This window comes from Cricetulus griseus, chromosome 4 (genome assembly GCF_003668045.3).
Source record: "Cricetulus griseus strain 17A/GY chromosome 4, alternate assembly CriGri-PICRH-1.0, whole genome shotgun sequence".
Taxonomy (NCBI): Eukaryota; Metazoa; Chordata; class Mammalia; order Rodentia; family Cricetidae; genus Cricetulus; species Cricetulus griseus.
Window position 1 is genome coordinate 115,261,915 of NC_048597.1, and position 22,513 is coordinate 115,284,427.

Here is a 22,513-nt window from a genome sequence, read left to right on the forward strand (position 1 = left end):
CTATGGTGTTCCAAGGAGACTTGTCTTGATTCACATTGCTTTTTTGTGAGACTACCAGAGGTGCTGAGGTTAGTGGAAGAAGATGGGTACCAAAGACGGGTGGCATGCCTGCTCTGCACCACCCCAGAGGCTTGGGGGGTCCTGCTTATTCTAGAAAGCCATGCTCTTTGCTCATCTAGACCATACAGTGAATGACACCAGAAAGGACTGGTGTGAAGACCATCGGGCATCACACACTCCTTGCTTTAGAACAGTCTGTGCCTTGCAGGGTCACTGATGGTGCCCAGTGGGAAGTGCTACACCTGCCTTCTGGTGAGTGTGATGGTTAATATGGCCATTGTGAGAGGATGCAGAATCACTGAAGGGACCAGCCTCAGACATGCCTGTGACGGGGTTTCTAGGCTGAGAAATTGCTGTGGGAAGAACCACTCTGCATGTGGACAGCTCCATTCCATGGGCTGTGGTCTTGGACTGAATAGAAAGGAAAAAGTGAGCTGAGCACCAGCATCCATCTTTCTCTGCTTCCTGACTGGAGATACCATGTGACCAGCTGCTCAAGCTCCTGCTGCCCTAACTTCCCTCGCCCTCAGTCTGTGAGCCAGAAGAAGCTTTCCCTCCTTAAGTTGCTTCTGTCAGGCATTTGTCACAGCAACAAGAAGACTAATACAGTGAGCAACCCCCCCCCCCCCGCTTTAGTAGCATTAATTATAAAACTTGGCACACTGCCTTGAGCCTGGTTTGGGGGTATCTAGAATAAAGACTGGTCATATCATTTCCAGTGACACAGAGAGCATTGAGAAGGGAAGTGTGAATGACTGCAACCCACAAGACTCAATCTGTCTTTGGCCTGATTTTGTGTTTGGCACACCTTCTCTCCTCATTTCCACTGAGGCTGACATATCCTAGGGCCACGTAGGAGGGGTCAGGCAAGGTGTGGTCACACCAGTGCCCGAGTGATGATAGTCACATTGGAATGTACTTTCTTTCTAAGAAGGGCTGCACTTAACAAAGCTCTAATGTATAGCTCCCCCAATGGCTAATAGATGACTGGCTGGTGATGTTGGCCAGAGTCCAAAGGCAGGGCCTCCCTGTCTTCTCTTGTTTGCTGCTGCTTCAAGTTGTAACAAATCCCCGAGTAACATTGTCAGCACAGCTGCAGGTAGCCCAAAATACTGTTGCCTGAGGTTGGGGTGTGGTATAGTGGCGAAGCACCTGCTGCTGAGCATTTTAGTGCCTTGAATTACATTTATGGCTATGCAAATAAAACAAAACAACAACAACAACAACAACAAAAAACCCCACCAATAAATAACCAGATACAGGAACAAAAAAGAAAACACTGTTATCTGACTAAAATGTAATAAAGAACAAAAAAGAAAACTGTTATTTGACTAAAGCATAATAACAGGGAAGACTATTTTCAGCTATTTTGTGTGGTACGTGTATGTGTATGTGCAGATGGCCAGAGAAGGATGTCGGATGTCCTGCTCTTTTACCCTTTACCGTATTCCCTTGAGACAGGGTTTTTCATGGGACCTGGAACTAGGCTAGATTAACACCTGGCTTTTTACGTGGGTGCTTGAACTCAGGTCCTCACCCTTATGTAGCCAATGCTTTTACCACTAAGCCATCTCCCCATAGAATTTTTTTTCTTAGATATTTGGAATAACTTACTCTCCTGTATCCAGGAAGTGGGATATACATTAAAAACACAACATATTTTATATTAGTGCCTAGGAAGAACAAAACCTGAAATGGAACCACAGTGAATCCAATAAGCCTGGGTAATGCCCTCAATTGGTACAAAGTCCCACTATCTCATAAAGTTGTGTGCTCAGCATGGAAAAAAAAAGTTTAAGAAAACAACTGAACTGCTTTGTGAGACATGTAAAAGAGATGAGTGTAGGGGCAGAAGTGGCCTAAACCCATCTATAAGGCAGTATGAATCCTGTAAATCAGATTTCTTCTCTCCACTCACCCTTGGACCACCAGACAACAGGGTCTAAAACATAGCAAATGTTGGTGTGTCGGAAGCAGCAAAGGAATTGCACTGTAAATTCACCCTGATTCACCCAAGCGAGGGGGCCCATTTGGCAGATCATCCATCTTATTCACTGACTACTGTCAAGAATAGCATGCGTTCCAAGCATGATAAACAGATTTCTCCTAGGTTTGTGTCCTTTAACCCACAGCAAGGTCAAAACCATGGCTGCCTGTGCCAAATAGACAGCACAGGGCTGGTGGCTGTCTGGGAGGCAGGGTTCGCAAGTAACTCCAGCTGCCTGCTAGTCCTTCTTGCAGCTGTGCTCTCAACAGCCTCCTGCATGCATGCTGGCTATTCATGGCCTGCAAATCCTAACAGGTGTACACTTAATATGCATCAATAATGTCCCTTTGCACTTCCCACTGTAGACAAAGGGAAATCTCTACTGAAGAAGTGACACACTGTTGCAAGTTGCTGAGGCTGGCTAGTGTCTGGGTGTACTTGGCCAGAGGGGCTTGTTCACAGAGACACTTATGTGTTGTAGTCTCAGGTCACAGAAAGCTGAACAGCCCTGCTTTAATGTGTTGCTGTTGCTTAAAAAAAAAAAAAAAAAGTCTCATGCAGCCTAAGCTGGCCTTGAACTTACTACCTATCTGGAAATTACAGATATGCCCCACTGCTTTATTCAGTGCCAGGGACTGAATTGAGGGCTGTGTCCTTGTAAGAACTGGGAGCAGGAAGCTGGAAGGTGGAATGGAGATGCAGGTTCAAAACCAACTTAGGAGAGAGCCTGGAGGGTTCAAAGATATGTAGTAGGAAGATCTGGAGTGAAGTCTGGAGTCCCTTGCATTCAGAGGGGACATGCTGCTGCAGGGGTGCTGTGGGGCGAAGTGGGCACACGCCTTCCCCTCCCCTGAGCTTAAGTGTGGTAGTGGCCATCTTCAATCCGTACTAGGGAGGCTGACATGGGAGGAGCTTGAATTTCCGGCCTTCAGGGACTATATATGGAGAATCTATTTTAAAGTACCCTGGAATGAAAATCAGGGCAGGAGATGGCTCAGTTGGTACAGTGCCTGCCATCAAAGTATGAAGACCTCACACCATTTCCCGAGAAGGCATGTTTAGGGCCAGTAAGATGGCTTTTTTTAGCAGGTGAAAGCACTTGCCATCAGGCTTGATGACCTGTGTTTGATCCCTGGGATCCAGGAAGGAGAGGACTGGTACCTGAGAATTATTTTTTGACCTCTACATGCACAATGTGACACACACATCAGACACATGAAAACAAATAAATATAAAACAAATTAGGAGAACAACCCTCCAAACCTCACATAAACAAACAAATACCAAAAGGCTAAGTGCCGTGGTAGGTACTTGTAACATCAGGCCTAGGGAAGGGGACACAGCAGATTCCTTGGGCTCCCAGGCCAGCCAAGCCTAGCTGAACTTACAAGCTCCATCTTCAGTGAGAAACCCTGTCTCAAAAAATAGGGTGTAGAGGGACAGAGCAAGACTTGTCACTGACCTCTGGTCTCCACATGTACCATGTGCATGCAAACCCCATATGAACATGCACATGTGGGCACATGCATAGAATTGACCAAAAAAGAAAAGCTACTCTGTGATTATTTGTCATACCAGTCACCACGGAAGTGACACGGACCAGGCTTACTGTGTACAGGGGCCAGGTGACACTTACGGAAAGGAATTTATGTACTCAATCCTCATGACCACCTTCCAATGCACAGCAAAGGTGACCTGGACACACTCAGATGTCTCATCCTACAGAGCCACCTGCACACCTGCACAGTTGCTCGGTGTTCACCCTGTGGTGAGTGTCTGCACAGGTCCATCTTTCTGGACAGTGATTCTACAACATACGTGTGTTAGCAGCAGGGATCTCAAACATGGTGACAAGTCACTAGAAGTCAGTCATGGCAAGGGTCAGGGAAGGGGCTCAGGGCACACTTTTTTTTTTTTAACCTCATATGCATGAGGCTGTGTGCTGGGAACCTTGGCCAGAGTCTTGCTCCAATCTCCTAATAACCCTAGTTGGACACATGCCCACACTCCAGGCTGGAGAACCAGCTGGCTCCATCTGGTCAGATATCCTTGGATGGAACAAGGATGGGAGCCAGAGCAAGATGGAAAAACTGTGTTTCTACCTATAATGTCGTCTGTCAACCTGACAACCTCTCTGCCCTATCCACCCATCCACACACCAATCTATCCACCCATCCACACACCCATCTATCCACCCATCTCTCCAGCCCCTCACTCACCCATTCCCCATCATCTTTGTCCTTCATCCATCTATCCATTTTTTGGGGGATCAACAAGGTCTTGCTCTGTACCCCTGGCTGGCCTTGAACTCATTAAGTGAATCAGGCTGGCCTCAAATTCCTAAGATGGCCCTTTCACCTCTGCCTCCAGAGCACTGACATTAAAACTATGTGACACCATGCTGACTCTATCCATCCATGTTAAAAATTAAAATTATCTCTGTTTGGGTGCACCTACTATGGCACATGTGTTGAGGTCTGGGAACAACTTTAGAGTTGGATTTCTCCTACCATGTGGGTCCTGCAGATCAAACTCAGTTTCTCGGTCTTGGTAGCAGGTGTCTTTATCTCCTGAGCCATCTTGATGGCCCTTCCTTCCACACTTTAAATCACCTACTTTGTGTCATGTACTCTGCTAGGCTTGTAAAGAAATTAGACAGACCTCCTCCTCAACAGCCACACAACCCCGCCCCCCCAAATAGTCTAAGTAGCCCTAAGTTTATGATAATTAATAGGGGGTAATCTGCATATTTTAAAAGTCCAGTGGGTGTTGGGGCATGGCTCAGTGGTAAGGGTTGGCCTAGCAAGCTCTAGACCTGGGTTTGCATGCACTGGGTTTTGGGTTCTGACAGCAAGGGAAGGCAGGTGTGACACTCAGAAGTGGTCTGTGAGGATTCACTTTACTGCATGCAGACCTTCAATCTTGCAAGAGGAGCTTGGCTATGAAGCACAGAGGGCAGGAACAGTGACTCAGGGCCTACAGAGATACACAAGGTGTTTGGGAACCATAAGAGGATTATGAAAGATATTATATTCCCCAAACAGTAGGCTAAACAACAGCTGCTTTAAGCTTTCAATAGAAGCCAATAGAAAACACACACCCGCCCCAATTTTCCAAGACAAATCACTCTGCAGTTTATCCGATCCGCTGTGCAATTTCCACGCCCAACCCTCCTCTATCTCGGTAATAACCCAAATTCCATTTAGTGTTCATTTGAGCAGTCAGGATGAAGTCATTTTTGATTATCTCCCCACTGTGTAAAAAACAGCTTGAAGGTAGGAAGTCAGCAAGCATTTCCTCCAAAAAGTAATTATTGCAAGTGACATTTTTACTGCTGGCATGCCATACGGCAAACTGCGCGTTCAGAAGGACAAGTTGCTGAAACAAAATGACAGGGTACTCTGTGACATTCTGACAAGAACCCAAACATTATTTAACTGGCGGCTGGTCTGATGCACCGCTTTTCATTATGTCCAGAGTTTAGACTTTGAGCCAGTGCCAGGCCAGGCAACTCCAAGTGAGTCTCATCACAGATGAGGAAGATAAGGTGGAGAATTCAGGGAGCAGGTTACAGGAGAAGAGAGAGGTATGGCCTGGCTAGAGAAAGTCTAACCAAACCAGAGGGGGACATGAACCTCAGTAGCTGTGAGCAACAGTGCAGTGGGTTGTAGGGAGCTTAGTGTGGACATCCTAAGTGTAGCAGGCACCCTGGCAACCCAGGAGGGCTCTGAGGACCTTCCCAGTCTATAGCCATTGACAGCTTTGGAAATCAGAAGAGGGTGACCACTTGCCTGGAGTGCTTCCCATCCTCCTTCAGACAAGGAGACAGTGCTGTGGACAACCAAGAAAATGTGGGGGTTCAGTGCACCCTGAGAGCACCCAGTCTCCAGGACAGACTGGGCTTTTGTATGTAATGTGAGAAGCACACTTTCCTTAGACCCTATGGTTTACAGGGCAAGGCATAGACCGTGTGATAATGTGAGCCCTGGCACTGCTACATACATCTTTGCTTGGTGGCCTCACTTCTGTGCCGAGGCTTGGTGCTAAGCAGCAGATTCTCACAGAACTCCTGGCATCTCCCCAAAATTCTCACAGTTACACATCTCCAAGGTGTCTTCTTTAATCCCAGCATTTGAAAGCAGAGGCAGAAAGCCCAGCCCAAAATACAAGGTGTCTTCTTTTCAACATGAGTGTATTTTGACCAAAATACAGGCTACTCTGATCCATGTCCCAGTTTGCTGTGCCCACCCTTTTCCTTGTGTCTCAGCACACCTCCTCACTAAAAAACAAACAACAAAAACCAAAGAAAAAGAAAAAGTAACCAGTTGTGTCAGAGATGACCCACAGCCTTCTACCCATGAAAAATCTCCTAACTTCTGCTATCACCAGCCAGTCCCCAAGGAGTCCTGGGAAATGCAGCCAAACAGATGGCAGCGGCAGGTCTCAAGCAGGTCCCTCCCTCTCCCTGCTTATCTGTTAACACACCAACCCTGCTGGCCTTAAGTCTCAAGAAATGTACCAAGATCCCTTTCTTTTCAAATAGGAGAAAGGAGAGAGCTAGGCTGGGGGTGTAACTCTACTGGTAGCATATACCCTGGGTTCCATTCCTAGTGCTGCACGAAACAGGTGTGGTAGTGCACACCTGTAACCTCAGCATTCATTCAGGTGGCGCAGGAGGATCAAGAGTTCAAGGTCTGGAATATATGAGACCCCGTGTCAGACTTTCAAGTCCCTTCTAGGCCTGAACTGTAACTCCAATAGTGTTATGACTGAAGGGCCCCGAGCTCTGCTCAAAAGACACATGGGGGCTGAGGGTGCAGCTCAGCTGGCAGAGCACATTCCAGGCTCTGGGTTTCCAGTCCAGACCACAGAAAACCAGCATGGTGGTGGACACCTATAATCTTATAGATGTAGAATTAAAATATAAATATAATTAAAAGAGAGCATTAAGTATGCCACACAGTAGGTTCTGGTGTGTGTATGTCCCTGTGTAATCATAGGACTTTAAAAAAAATAGGACTTCCAAAATTTACATTAGGAACTCTTATGATACAGGAGGCTCACATTTTTTTTTTTTTTTTTTTTTTTTTTCGAGACAGGGTTTCTCTGTGGCTTTGGAGGTTGTCCTGGAACTAGCTCTTGTAGACCAGGCTGGTCTTGTACTCTCAGAGATCCACCTGCCTCTGCCTCCCGTGTGCTGGGATTAAAGGCGTGCGCCACCACCGCCCGGCGGAGGCTCACATTCTTTATGAGAAAGCAAGGCTGTGCAATAAAATCAAGTCATTCCACTTGAATTGCTTATGCCTCCGTGGCTTTGACTCCTGAGTGCCGAGACCTCTGAGTGCCAGGCAGGGGCTGGATGCTGGGGTGTGCATGTGAAGAAAGCATCTGTGAATCACAGAATTGAGGCCAAGTGGGCAGAGAGACACCGCCCAGCATGGTCCACTAACAAAGACTCTGGGACAAAGATAGGGGATCTAGAAGAACACATGACACCGTGAAGTGAGCCCAGACTGGGGACCATCAGGGACAGCCAAGCCTAGGAGAAGATGGAAAGATGGGACACCTGAGATTTAGCCATGTACTACTGCACTCTAATCCTCCAGGACCGCCTGTCATCCCGTTTCCTTCTCCACACCCTGTGAGCTGCTTCAAAGGAATGGCATCTTAGGAGCTGTGTGCTGAACAGGCCTCAAATTCACACCTCCTGCCTTAGCTTCTAAGTGCTGAGATTATTGCACCCACCACCCTCATGGCCCTCCCTCCCTCCATCATTGTTGTTTTGGGTCATGATCTCATGTACTCTCAGACTGGCTTCAAACAACTGAGCTTCTTGCCTCTAATTCTCCCAGTGCTGGAATTATAGGTGTCCACCACCATGCAGGTTTTCTGTGGTCTGGACTGGAACCTAGAGCCTGGAATGTGCTCTGCTAGCTGAGCTGCACCCTCAGCCCCCGTGTCTTTTGATCAGAGCTCGGGGCCCTTCAGTCATAACAGCTGCTGGAGTTTCAGTTCAGGCCTAGAGGGGAAGCAACTGCTTGATATAACTGTGGGAGTGACACTGGGTGACACAGTTGGCCCTGTTTCAGGGACACTGGGCTTGCCTTGCTACAGACCATATCCATTTAGAAATAAGGCTATCAAGTTACCTCTGATAACCTTATAACTGAGCAAGTTGTGTGTATGAACACTTATCAGTGAATCCTTGTGTGTGAAGAGAAAATGCACATCACACAAATACTCTAAATATGTATTACTACAGGGAAAAAATTAATACTCTATAGTTTCTAGTTAAATTGCTTTGTTGTAATCAAAGATTACAATACGTGTGTGTGTGTGTGTGTGTGTGTGTGTGTGCGTGAGAGAGAGAGAGAGAGAGAGAGAGAGAGAGAGAGAGAGAGAGAGAGAGAATAATCTCTGGTGTCATTCCTTAGGTACCGTTCACCTAGGCTCTGTGTGGTACTAGGAACTACACTTGGGACCTTTTATGTGCTAGTCAAGTGCTTTGACTCTGAGCTGTATTCCTAATACGAGCTTGATTTTTGAGACCGGATCTCTCGCTGGCATGGAACTAACCAAGGAGGCTAGGCTGGGCTCATGTATCTGCCTGTGTCAGTCTCAAATGCTGGGGTTACAAGTGTGTGCCACTGTGCCTGGCACCCTCACTCATCCTCAATTGTGAGTTCTATGAATCAAACTTGAGTTCCCAGCCCAGAGCTGGACCTTTTTGGAGAAGGGCTGTACAGTCCAGGCTGGTGATGAACTTTTGATACCCTGGCTTTAGCCTCCCAAAGTTAGACTACAGGTATGCATCACCATGATCCAACTTTAGAAGGTGGTCTTGAATATTCTTTCTTTCTCAGGCCTTCTGGGACTGCAGCTCTAAAATCATGGGCAATGAGCTTTGTGTCCACCTATGCAGGAAGAAGCATCTACTCCAAGCAGCCTGTCCCCACTCAGTAACAAAGCCAGCATGCAGGTAATGAGTCTGAGCTGAACTAGCAAGGCTGTTCTACAGCCAAATGAAGCCAGTGGCACACATGGGCGTGACTTGCTACTTCCTATTTTTAATGACCACTCAGGTAAGTGAACTACTTTGGCTCAGTGAGGAACCAGGTGACATTTTCCTTATAGACATCTTTGTTTGAAAAGCTATTAAGGTACATTATTTTATACATCCTCCTAATCTTGCCATACTGCTTTCCTTAATTTGTGATGAGATTGTTGGGAAAGAGTACTTAATGTAGGACAGTCAGTAAAAGTAATTTATCATTTCCCCGCTTCAGTGCGCCTGTTATCAGCGGGCTCATTTTCTGCATTCATCATGCAATCAGCCTATTATTTGCATATTAATCAGGCAGTGGACCATGAAGGAACCACATCCCCGCCAAATGCTGCACTATCTCAGGAGAAACACTCAGTAATTATCATACATCAGTGTTATGATGTGGTAATTGATTATAACATCTTCCTGACGCCCCTGGGGAGTCCCTCCACTAACCCAGCTCCGGGCACGCTGGGTGGACCTTTTCTTTTCTTGCAAAAACCTGAGTGACTATTGCTGTTCTTCCCTAGTGTTATTTCTAGGGAGTAATTGCTTATTATTGTTATTTTTAAATTTTTACTAATTTACTTTGTATGTGTATGTGTGTGCACATGCCAGTGTGCACACGTGGAAGTCAGAGGACAACTTGTAGGACTCCTTCCACTATATGGGTCACAGGGATTGAATTCAGGTTGTCAACCTTGGTAGCAACCACCTTTACCCAATGAGCATCTTATTTTCCCTGGTTTTATGAAACATTCTCACCAATATGAGACAACACAGATCTTAACTCAGGGATGACAAGGTCGGGCTGGGGCTGTACTTTAGTAGGTGCACTGACTGCATATCATGCATGGAATTCTAGGTTCTATCTCCAGCACTTTGTGAATCAGGTGAGGCAGAGCACACCTGTAATTCAAGGAGTACATGGGAGATGGAGGCAGAAGGATTGAGAGGTAAAGTTCATCCTCAGCTAAGTAGAGAGTTGGAGGCCAGCTCGGGACATGTGAGACTATTCCTAAGCAAACAAGCAAGCAAGCAAGCAAACATATAGTAAATAGAGAGAGAAGGCCTGACCAAGGGGCATCCTGGGGCCTCAAGGGTCTTTACTGCTCAGTCTCCTGGTTTTCAAGTCTGTTACCCCATCATCTCAGGAGCTTCTTATCCAATAAAATGTGCTACCATTCCAGTCTCTCCTAATTGCGAAGTTGGTACGAAGGCAGTCTGCCTGCTTTATTTAGGTGCCAAATGACAGGCTAATTTTGGCCCTTATGTAAAGCATGAACCCCACATCTGCCAATTCAGACATGGGCTATATTTAGGATCCTAGTTCCTCAGGGAAGAACAAACAATCCAAAATGAAGCCAGTGATAGATACCTCTGGGTTGCCTCCTGACCTGGCCTGTCCTGGAGAGTGCCAGTGGGCATTTCCCTCTTTACTCGTGGGGGAATCTGAGTATGCTCACCCCATGTGCTGGGATTGCATGCACATACCTGTTAGTTTTTGTTTTTTTTCTCTTAACATGGGTTTGAGGACAGATTTTAGGTCTTCATGCTTACAGAGCAAGCCATTTGACTGATGATTTAAAGCCTTCCCTTAATTTTCTAAGAAGCCAAAGTGGTCAACCTTTCCTTTGTTCCAGGAGACTGGATCCCCTGGCCTCTAGAGCTGGGTCCTATAGACACCTACCTTAGTGGCAGCAAGGCCACTAGCCTCAGGACCGTGTGGCCATCTGCTGAGTGGTCAGCAAATTCCTTTTTTCTTTCTTTTCTTTTTCTTTCTCTCCCTTCTCTCCCTCCCTTTTCTTTTTGAGACAGGGTTTCTCTGTATAGCCCTGGTTGTCCCGGAACTTGCTCTGTAGACCAGGCTGGCCTCGAACCTGGAGATCTGCCTGCCTCTGCCTCCTGAGTGCTGGAATTAAAGGCATGCACCACCACCGCCCAGCTAATCTGAATTTTTCTTGAGCAGAAAAATTCTCCACAAGGGGAAGCTCTGCTTACTAAGGACATCAGAGCAGAATGTGGCCCATGGAAGACAATGTGTGAGCCTCATCTTATTCCCACTATCTTTCTAAAATTACCTGAGAATTATTCTGCATCCAGCTTATTTTATCCCTAAATTGGAACATTAGAGACCCAAGCCCTTGCATGCTCCTGTGACCTACTTCTCTCTGTAGGATACTGTAAATTCTGTTTCCCAAAGTATGCAGAAGAGAGAGGAGAGGTGGCTGAGGCTGTGCCTGGCCAGATGGGATTCTGTAAAGTGAGGCCAGGCAGTGCCAGGATTGAGAAGCAAAACAGCCTGGTGGGCTGGGTCGCTGTTCACCCTTGATGGCAATACCGTTTCCAGACTCCTTTGCCCAACACTGAATGCTGACCCCTGACTATACTCTTTTGAAGCTCATAGGTTGCAGTGGTGACTGAAGAAAAGCATTCATTCGTTTACTTGTGCTTGGGGTGGAATCTAGGGACTCTTGTATGCTAGGCAAGAACTATACCACCGAGCTACACTCCTCACCTGGAAAGCCAGCATATAAATAGTACTAGCTTCTATGTTCTAGAAGCATTCAGGCCTCTCCACTGTCTAGGAGGTAGGGCTGAAGAAGCAGGACAGGAAGGTTGAGTTGCTTTGCCCCAGGGCACATAGGCACCAAGAGCCAGAGGCAGGATGAGTCAAGCACTGTCTGGAAGCTCAGGGCACCATCCTGCTTGCTCCCCACTAGGCCAAGGGAGGTCACGGTTTAGAAACCAATATGAATTTCTTTCAAGGGCTGGGGGTGTGGCTCAGACTGGGGGTGTGATTCATTGGTAGAACTCCTGATTAGTTCCCCAGTGAGGGGCTGGAGGTGTGACTCAATGGTAGAGCTCCTGATTAGGATCCCCCAGTGAGGGTCTGGGGGCGTGGCTCAGTCCCTAATACAACACACATATACAAATAAGGAAACTTATGAACACCTCAATGGGTGGTGTGTTTCAGTGACACATGCTCCTTGAATGTTAAAGGGGCAACAGCAGCAGTGCTCTACAGGAAGAGAAGACGACATGCTTCCATCATCTACTTTCCTCCTGTTGTCTAAGAAGAAAGCTTCTGAACTAGTTAGTGGCTTCTCATGTGTTCAGGTTTGTTCCCTACCTGAAACATGTGGATTGTCTGATTCTACCACCTTTCATGGCCCAGTTGCAGCTCTAGGGACCTCATGAAAACCCTTTGCCTATATGAGCCACACAACAGCCCAAATCTGGAAATTCTCACTTTGGCCCCAGAATGGAGAATCCCTATAATATGCTACATCTAATAAATTAAAAATGACCCAGGTCAGGCTGCCAGCAAAAAGGAGAATTGAATGGGCCACCATGTTGATGGTCATGACAGGCTAACATTTCAGTTCGAGAGGCATTGGCCATATGTAGAATCTTTTCAGACAATTCATGAAATTTCAGGTCTTTTTCTTTGTGGGTGGGTATGTCACATGTGTGAACATGTGTATGAAGTGCACACGTGTGTACAGAGCCAGAGGACAGCCATGGGCACTGCTCCTCACCTGTTTTTTGTTTTGTTTTGAGACAGAATCCCTCACTGACCTGAAACTCAGGGACTCTCCTGTCTGCCTCCCCAGCACTGGGATTTACAAGCATGTACCACACCTGACTTTTGCACATGAGTTCTGGGGATTGCAATGTGATCCTTGTGTTTGCATGGAAAGGTCTTTACCTGACTGAGCTATCTCATGGCCCCTGAGTTTTTCTTTTCTGTCTGATCTGCTACATGAGGCTATGTGTAAGTGGTTATACACAAGCCTCAGTTACAGGACTGCAGCCAGCATCATTCTGTCTGGAGAGAACCAGTTGCTCTCCTGACATTCGTAGAGCAAAGAGAAGGGAAATGTGACTCGAGTCTAGCGCATTCACGAAGAGTTCTGCCACTCTATTCAGTCCCATGGTATTTTCTGAGGCTGCCATCAACCCTCTCTGTCACCTCTTTCATGCCTGCCAAATGGCAAGAACTGGCTGTTTAGTCAAGGACAGAGTGTAGCAGAACCCTGCTGTCGGGCTAGAGGCAAGAAGCCAACAGGGCTTCTGAGCAGCTCAGGCATCAGGATGCACACCATAAAGGTATGTGGGCTACCATACTCTGAGGAATAGCTGCAGGCCTCACCTACATAGCTGTGGATGTCTCAGCAGGGTGCAGTAAGCTGGACTTGCCATGCCAGAGCCAGCCTGCAGCAGCTGTGCCCTCTAAGGGACAGCTGACACTCTGTTGATGGACAATGGCGCCATGGAGCTGCATGACTCTTCGTGGGCAGACATGTCTTGGAAGCCACTCTTCCTGACCACCCAGTGTGCTGGGAAAAAGCTGAGTGTTTTGTGCCTAATCTATGGAAAAAAGGGGCCGTCACTTCACTTGTACACTTTGACAAGATTCTCCAGAAGCTAGCGTAAAAGGTGCAGGCAGAACGAACACCTTGTTAGCTACAGTCATGAAAGGCTCCTGTACCAACAAGTTCCCAAGCTGAGGGCACAGGCAGCTTTTACACAAGCCCTCTGGGATGCCACAATTTCTGTCACCATGGGAGGGTCTCTTCCTTCCCTTCAGAGCTATCTCTCAACTCTCTCCTTCTCTAGGGGCTGTCAAGCAACTGCAGAAGTTAGTTTCAAGAATTGAAAAGGAAATATTACATAAGGTTAGCAGATACTATCTAGTGTGTGTGCTTTATTAACCCTGAGGACCTGTGTAAAAAAAAAGCTGAGTGCCATGGTACATATTGTAACCCTAGCAATGAGAAGCTGGGGTCTCCGGCCAGCTAGACCAGCCCGGTTGGTGAGCCCCAGATACTGCTGAGAGACCCTGCCTGATAAACAAGATTGACAGTTCCAAGGGAATGACATCCAAAGTTGACCTCAGGCCTGTGCACCCCACTCCCCTCACACAGAGGTCACCATGGAGCAATACTGGTATTTGAAAATGACATTAAGTTTCCTTTTGTGCCTCAACATTGAGATTATCAGAGGATACGAAGGCCACATCCAGTTGGAATGTGGGCCTCTCCTCATCAGAGGTTGGTGTATGAGTCACTAAGGACTAGAGGGGATGAGAACTCCTGACTCTGTCTCTAACTCCCAAGTGCTTTATGAGGTGCTGGAACCCAGGGCCACATGTACGCTAGGCAGGAATTCTACTAACTGTGCCTCATCTCCAGCTCCCAGGTAGGAGCTCTTTGGCAAGGAGAAGGTCCCTAGCCAGCACTTTGCCCTTTGCCAAGGAGGACTTTGAGTGCCATGACAACCAAGCACAGAGACCTCTGTTTAGGCCCTTGAGCTCTGCAATGACTGGGGAAACCTCACTGAAGGTACAACTGACCGGGGGATTGAAGGCAGGTTCTTCAAAGTTCCTATACCCTGGGGAGAGAAGTGAGCCCCACCACTGTCCAGGAACTGACCAGGCCATGCTGTGTACCTCCAGGTACAGCTGTCAGTGATCTGTGAGGGGCAGAGTATCTTTTCCAGTTGATGGACCTCTGGGATGGGTTCCATAGTAGCCATGGCAAAAGAGGTAATCAGAATTTTATGGGATTCTCTGAACCAGAGTTCTTTTGGAGGAAACAATGATAAAAGCTGCCAAAGATTCTAGAATTTTCTAGAGTCATTTATCACAAGGATTTACTAATACTATCATTACAAAATAATTCCAGTTTTGGAGAATGTACCTCAGTTGATTGAATATTTGCCTAGCATGCTGAAAGCCCTGGGTTCAATCCCTAACAATGCATAAACTGGGTGTGGGATGCACAGCTGTAATCTAAGCACTCAAGAGGTGGGGGCAAACTACATCACTATGTAGTTTGAGGCTAGCTGGGGTTGTATGAGACCCTATTTTGGTGGAGGTGGGGAGAGAAAAGAGGTCATAAGATGGCTCAGTTGGTAAAAATGCTTTCCACTAAACTTATGACCTGAGTTCAAACCCTGAAACCCAGTATGGAAATAAAATTTCTACAAGCTCTCCTGATTTTGACATACATGCTATGACACACACACACCTGTTAAAAACAAAACAACCCCCTTTGAGATATATGGAAAAGGTTTTTTTGTCAGGATTCTAAGAGATGTGGTGCTGAGGGACACTTAGTGTTGTATTTAGGAGTGAAAGGATTTCATCCATAACACAATAAAACATCACCTCCACCATAACAAGCTTGGTCCAGCCTGGGATGGGCAGTAATTCAAGGAGAGCTGACCTCTCCTTAGAGTAGGAGGCCGGGCCCTACTTTACCACACAACCATCCATAGATGTGCAGCACAACCAACTCAACCACATTCCCTCCTAAAGTCTGAGTGTGAGCTGGAGAGAAACAATGCTGGTAATTTCCCCAGTGAATCTGTCCAGTCTCTGTTTTCCAATATGGACCAAACCAAACCAGAACACCTAAAACCCGTGAAATCCTTAGTGGAGAGCTTTGAGCCACTGCTGTACCCTGACTGACTGACTGACTCTGTCTCTGTCTCTGTCTCTGTCTCTCTCTCTCTGTGGGTGGGGGGGAAGAGTGTGTTTGGGATCCTCTCTCTCTCTCTCTCTCTCTCTCTCTCTCTCTCTCTCTCTCTCTGTGTGTGTGTGTGTGTGTGTGTGTGTGTGTGTGTGTGTTTGGGATCTTGCAGCAGCAGCAGTAGCTACTGCTAAAGCTGCCCAGCTGTTCCCTCTATGCACATGTGTCCCCTCATAAGCCTTCTGGCAAGCTGACAGGCTTTGCGCTCACTCCTCACTTAGCTTTGTTTGTGTTTTCAATGAATCAATGGGATATGGAGACTAATCAACATGTTTAGAAAAATAGAGAAAAGAAAAAGAACAGCTCATGCTGCCGGCTGTTCTTGGGAACTGGGAGAGAAAGCTGGGCTGACTGTGGCTCAGTGCGGGAAAGCCGTGGTGAGAGCCTGGGAGCTATGGCTGTGGTCAGGGCATGCCTGCATCTGGGCACTGTGACCAGGGACCTCAGCGCATAGATCACAAATCTGTCAGGTACCTCTGAGACCTTTCCAGTCTTTGGGAGCAGTAAGAAGTGGCCTGAGCTTCATGGAATGGGACTGCTGTGCTCCCCACTTGCTCCTGTCCTTTGCGTTCAGTCTTGGCTCCTCCTGGGCCATCACTGAGTGTCCACAGACTCTCACCCTAGCTTTTCCTGGGGCTGCTCTTCCTTGGCTTCTCTATTCTGATGCTCCAGTCTCTCCAGTTCCGTTGCTCAAAGGGTCAAAAATATAAACAGGTCTTCCAGATGGAAGAGATGTCTTTCCCATGAGTCCTGAGCCAGTGATGTCTCTTGCTAGACCGAAATCCCCTGGCCAGGAAACTTGCTTCTAATAGACCCCAGCCTCAAACACAGAGCTTCCTACTTACAAAACAATGAAGGGACCCAGTAAAGGCATGGATTTTATCAGTGTTGCTCCTTAGCTGCCAACTCTCTGGACTGCCACCAGAAAGCAAGTCCAGAGTTTGCAAGCAGGACACTGCATTCTCACTTTTCACTCTATGTATAATGGTCACAACCTAGAGACAGCCTCAATGCAGTACAAATTTTGGTATAACCATACCATAGGAATACTACTCAGGCAGGAAAAGAAATAAAACTATTGCAACACATCAGGTGAACGGATCTCAAGGACACTGCCTAGTTAGAAGAAGCTAATTCTTAAAAGCCATTTCTTGTATAATTCTACTTACACAATGGCCTCAGACTACAGTATGGCAGAGAAGGAGAGGCAGCTGTTTGCTATGGTTAGGAATGGGACACTTACTCCCAGATTCCAGATTTCTAGAGCAGAGGAGCTAGCAAATAAACACGAATGGCTACTTACCTGAGCTTACACAGCCCTGCTGTAGGGGATCCTGCAGAGATGTCACCGAGTGGAGGACTGTGGAAGAAAAAAGGCACCATTACATAGAAAACAGGGCTTGGAGCTTCCCAGCTGCACAAAAGATACTAGCAGGAGTCCAGAGGGAGGGAGGCTTCCCATTCTCAAGCTGAGGGCCAAGATGGTGGGTTGGGATGAGGGTTGCTCAAGCCTATAAAGTGCCAGAAGCCTCACTCCAAGGTAGCAGAAGCCACTGCCTATGACACTTTCACTTCTGAGTTACTCTGGCTGGATTTCCTTCTCAGTTCCCCAGAGGAGGTACTTGACTTTTACCTGTGTTTATATATAAACAACATTTTCTTAATGGGTAACTAATTTTCTGCTGCTTATAAAATTAGCTAGACTCAGCCTACTTTAGGTTACTCCTGAAACCTAAAGATGGAGACAGGTGTTGGGGTACATTCCTGTCTTTCCATCATTTGGGAGGCTAAGGCAGGAGTACTGTGTGGGCTTAAGGTCTGCTTTGGCTACATAGTGAGTTTGAGGTCAGTCTCAAAAATATAAACAGACCCTATCTCACCATTCCTTGTGCTCCAATAAAAACTAACAAAAACCCAAAAGGAAAACAAAGCCCATGGGTGGAGATTGTCCTTGCCAGACTCTTGCAGAGGGTGGCTGGCTGCTCTCACCTGGCCCTTGTTGCTGCCCTTGTACAGGCAGAACACCCTGGCCTAGCTCTCCATTCAGCCAGAGCTGCATCCGGATGAAGGGTTCTCGGCCTTTCTGGGTCAGTTTGCTCCATGGCTTTGGCCTTGAGAGCATGTCACTGACGCTGCCCTGGGACAGGCCCAGCACCTGGAGAAGCAAACAAAGGAAAGCAACTGTCAGCTTCCAGAAATCAGCTTGATGCTACAAGGTGCCTTAGAGACATACACGTGGCCCTGTGGGGCCTGGGGGAAATAAAGCCACATACAAAGTGCGCTGGAGAACTTTTTTGAGCACAGACCCACAGCCTAGTGCACTGTGACCATTTGTAGGGATAAGCTTACTGATTACTGGTACAAAATAAAGTCTTAGGACAGGGCAGGTGTTCTGGGCAAAAAATAATTATTATAATCACAACTCCTATTGGGAGTGTGGCTCAGCAGCAGGATACCTGCCTAGAATCTCCCATTGAGAGGCTAGGAGTGTGGTCCAGTGGTTAGAGATATGCCTAAAACCTGCTAGGGATGGGCTTGGGATGTGCCTAACCCATGCAAGGGCCTGGGTTTCATCCCCAGCACGATAAAAAACAGAAAAGAGGAAGTATAGTCACAGCTCTTATTGGGAAAGGGTGTGAAAGGAAGGGCCCTGCACCCTGTAGAGGTGGCCAGGTGGTGTTCTTTAAAAACAAGGAGCAGACACTGCAGAGCATCCTGCCCTTTGCCTGCTTTTATCAGGACAGGCTGGGGTCCTGGAACCAGAGCCCACAGGAATTGGAAGAGGGCACAGAAAGCAGGGCATTTACAAAGGGTCACTCTCTGATTGTGCCCTGCTCACAGGCTGACCAGAGGAGAGCTGGTAGGGACAAGGAGCCAGTGTGGGAGCAACACTGAGCAGCAGACGACTGACAACTTGCCCGCACACACTCAGGCTGCTGCCTTTCACATATGGCCATACATATGTATGGGCACAAACAGCCCCCAGGGCACAGATGTAGCCCAGAGATATTTAGGGGCCTCATCCCATCACTCTGTAAAGTTTTCCAGTTCCAGAATAAGCAGCACTCATGGGCCAAACAAATTCAACGTTATTAAGTCTGCTAAATTTGAGGTGGGAGCACAAAAAGCTTATTTAAATTTTCACAAATTTTATTTTTACAATGCTGAACTCAAAATTCTCCAGGGACTTTCAATTCACACCCTCATGTCTATGCACCTCCATCACTTACTGCAAAATTGGGACAAGGAGGTCATAAACAGACCACAGAGCTCAAGGCCAGCGTACAGATGAGACAGAGATGGACTTGGTCGGGAGGGATAGGTATCTAACAGGTCTGTGAGGGCCACTGATGACCCTCTTCCTGTGTCATCTCAGGAAGGGAGGACTTTTCTTTATATTCAGCAACTCATGGCTTAATCTCTAATGATATAGGATATTATGTTTATTTTAGATTTTACAGACATGGTTAATCCTGTTATCCTGAATCTGCCACCAGAATAGGTCTAGAAGCTCATTCATAAATGATTACGCTTTCACGAGCCAGGAAGAGATGATGTATGAAGCTCTGCATGGCTCTGTGGGGCCGTCGTAGTGTAGAGAAAGGAACTACTAGGAGCCAAGGAGTAGCACATGCCTGTGATTGTAGCATGTGGGAGGTACAGGCAGGAGGATTCCTGCTAACATGAAGCCAGCTGGGGCTATACAATGAGTTCTACGTAGGCAGGACTACATAGGGAGACCCTATTTCAAAAAATAATAAACTAAAAAATAACCTCCCCCCAAGCAACAGTGAAATGAAACAAACACAAGACAGAAAAACCCAACAAAATAACCAAGGAGCAATTATGTTCTGTGTAGCTTTTACTCCTGCGTGTGGTTCATTTCTCCGAAGGCTGGTCTCTGATCCTTAGGGCCAGAATGGCTTGCAGAGGTATCTCTCTGCTCTATGGGGCCTCAGAAGCAGGTCAGGAACAGGGTCACCTGCCAGCATGCTGCATATAGACACTAATGAGCCATGCCTCCCTCATCTGCTGTGTATCAGTTTTACCAGTTGCTAGGCAGGGCAGCAGGGATGTACAACATGGCACAAAGTGGGTGGCCTCTAGAATTTTGGGAGTTGGTGGTATCTAATATTTCTGTGATAGTCATGCTGTGCAAGGCAGGCACTTTGTCCTCAAGCCTAAGAAGAGACGGGAAGCCATGCCTAATCCTCAACAGTGAAGTCCCTTACCTTCTCCCCAAAGATCCTCTGGCAAATGCCATTCTTGGCCAGCTTCTCTTTGACCTGCCGGGTGAGCTCAATGGTGTCCACTTCCTGATACATGTAGACCTCGTACTGCTCAGGAGTCAGCGGGGGCACTGTGGGCTTTGTTGGCTTTGCCATGGGCACGATTGGGGAGGAGGGCAGAGGGCTATTCTGGGGTGTCTCGCTGCGGCTGGCTCCAGTGAGGCTCAGCTCTGAGCTCTGGGAATATGGCGACTCAGCATTGGGCCACTCCTTCCAGTACTCTGCTGATGGAGCCGGCCCCGGAGGCTGGCTGCGCTCAGCCCGAGGTTGGCTGCTGCTTGCCTTTTCTTTCCCACTTGCTGAGGCCTCGTCAGCCTTGGTCTCTTCAGAAGAGGTGAGATTTCTTCTTTCGGGCTGTATAGGGCTCCACCAGGGATCCTTCCAGGTGCTGCCACGGACCAGCTCACTCTTCACCTGCCTCAGTACCCCATGGGCAGCATCAGTTGATGCTGGTGGGTCCAGCCCCGGTGCATCCTGAGCCTCTTTTTTGAGGGCTGGGGCACTGGGCAAGGCTGAAGTACTGGCCTCAGGTGCTGCGGGGGGTTTCTTCAGGGGGATGGCAAGAGGGGAGTAAGTGGATACAGTAGACATGGGTGAGGCGGACAGGAGCTTGGGGGTGAGGATGGTGAGGTCAGGCTGGGACAATGGTGCTGGCTTTAAGGCAGGGTCAAGGGCGGCCTGCTGGGCCTCCATTTCCCGGCGGGCCTGCTGTAGGATGGAGCGGATGGCATCATCAGAGTTCCCAGTGCTGGATGCAGAAGATGGCTGGACTGGCTCAGCTGTGAAGAATAACCACAGGGTGAAGTTGTGATGGGATGGTCCCTGGCAGCTGTGGGCTTCATCCCACCCTGACCTAGCAGAATGAGGGTTATCTGGGGGTGGTCACTATACTGTGCCATTTCCCTAATATCTCATCATCAACGAAACATGAAAATATCTATACACCTTGTTAGAGAGGGGAACACAGAGTATTGACACGCCTGCTCAGTGGCCTAACAGTCTTTGTAACATAGCAGCTGGCTTTCCAACCATGAAGGGTGATCTACGAGGACATCACTCCTACCTGTGCTTTCTTTTTCACATTAAAAATTTATGTTTATTTATTTTATGTGTATGTATGTGTGATGTGGTGCATGATAGAAGTCAGAAGACAAATTGCATGAGTCAGTTCTCTTCTTCTACCATGTGGATGCCAGGGATCAAGGTGTCAGTCTTGGTGGCAAGGGTCTTCACTTGCTAAGCCATCTTGCTGTTCTCTTTCTTTCTTTCTTTCTTTCTTTCTTTCTTTCTTTCTTTCTTTCTTTCTTTCTTTCTTTCTTTCTTTCTTCCTCCCTCCCCCCGTGTGTGCGCGCTGCAGAGTTCCTGTGGAGGTTACAGGACAACCGGGGGTGTTGGTCCTTGTCTTTCCAACTTGTTTGATATAGAGTTGCTGTTGTTGCTTTAACTAGGTTATCTGGCCTGAAAGACTCTGGAGTTCTCCTGTCTCCACCTGGATCCCTGAGGGGCCGGGGCCAGGGCCCAAATGCTTCTGCTATTCTGGTTGTTAATGTAGGTTCTGGAGATCTAAACTCAGGTCTTCAGACCATTTACCCAGTGACCCATCTCCCTAGATCCACTCTGGCTTTCTTTCCTGGAGAATTTTAAGCTAAATACTAACTCTCATGAACCACAAACCCACACTTCTCTAGGTTTTTCCAAACTTGGGAAGCACAATTTCTGTTAATGTCTACCAGAAGCCAGAGTCTCTGATGGATCACTAACAGTGTCTTCTAATGAGCACCAGGGTACAGTTAGCAGTGGGAAGGTGAATCAAAAGTACAGCTGGGCATGGTGGCACATACCTATAAACCTAGCACTCATGAGTCAGGGACAGTAGGATCTTGATTTCAAGCTATATAGCAAGACCCTATCTTAAGTACAAAAATTAATGCCCTGCTCCCCCAAAAAGAGGAAACACAAATCTAGATCATACTTCCCTTTGTATATGCCTAAAGTATAAAAACATAAACTCAATGTCGATTTAAAAAGAAAACACAAGACGACAAAAAGTATAATCACTGTTGACCAGAACACTCGTGATAGATAATTAGGTCTGAAGACAGTGCTTGAGGAAGTAGAAGCCCTACCAGTTTTCTGCACTTGGAGCTCCCTCTTGGCTTGCTCTAGGATGGACTTGATTGCTTCATCAGAACCAGTTTCAGAGGCTCGGATCCGGGTAGTGATGTTACCTGCAGGGAGAAGTCACAGTAATGACATGGAAGCCAGATTTCAAGTGGAAAATAAGCGTTGCACCAAGACATTCTGACACAGGTGGTCTCCCACTCACCCCTAATCGCTGTAAGTGTGAGCTTGTGGCATGGATGTGGGACATGCCTGGCAGGAGGTTTCCTGCTGAACCTGTCTCAAGGTCAATGCCACCCTGTTGGCAGAATAGGCTTTCTTATCACATGAGCTAGACTTTGCCCATGGGGTTGGTACCAGAGGGGTACAATATAGGAAAAGAAGGTAAATTGAGAGACAATGTTTTTCATGAGCTTTCATTAGAAAGCTTTGGCTTGGGACTACATTCAGTCTCTGTACATTTGTTTTTCCT

The 22,513-nt window shown here is 47.3% G+C and overlaps 1 protein-coding gene across 1 annotated transcript in view; it reads right to left on the reverse strand.

Moving 5' to 3' along the window:
• The window catches only part of Cux1 (cut like homeobox 1), a 299,475-nt gene that overhangs the window by 23,857 nt on the left and 253,105 nt on the right, over window positions 1-22,513 (reverse strand). The window contains 4 exon segments of the mRNA XM_027416212.2: window positions 16,935-16,991; window positions 17,621-17,786; window positions 19,864-20,699; window positions 22,047-22,148. Of these exon segments, the coding sequence (XP_027272013.1) occupies window positions 16,935-16,991; window positions 17,621-17,786; window positions 19,864-20,699; window positions 22,047-22,148 (1,161 nt within the window).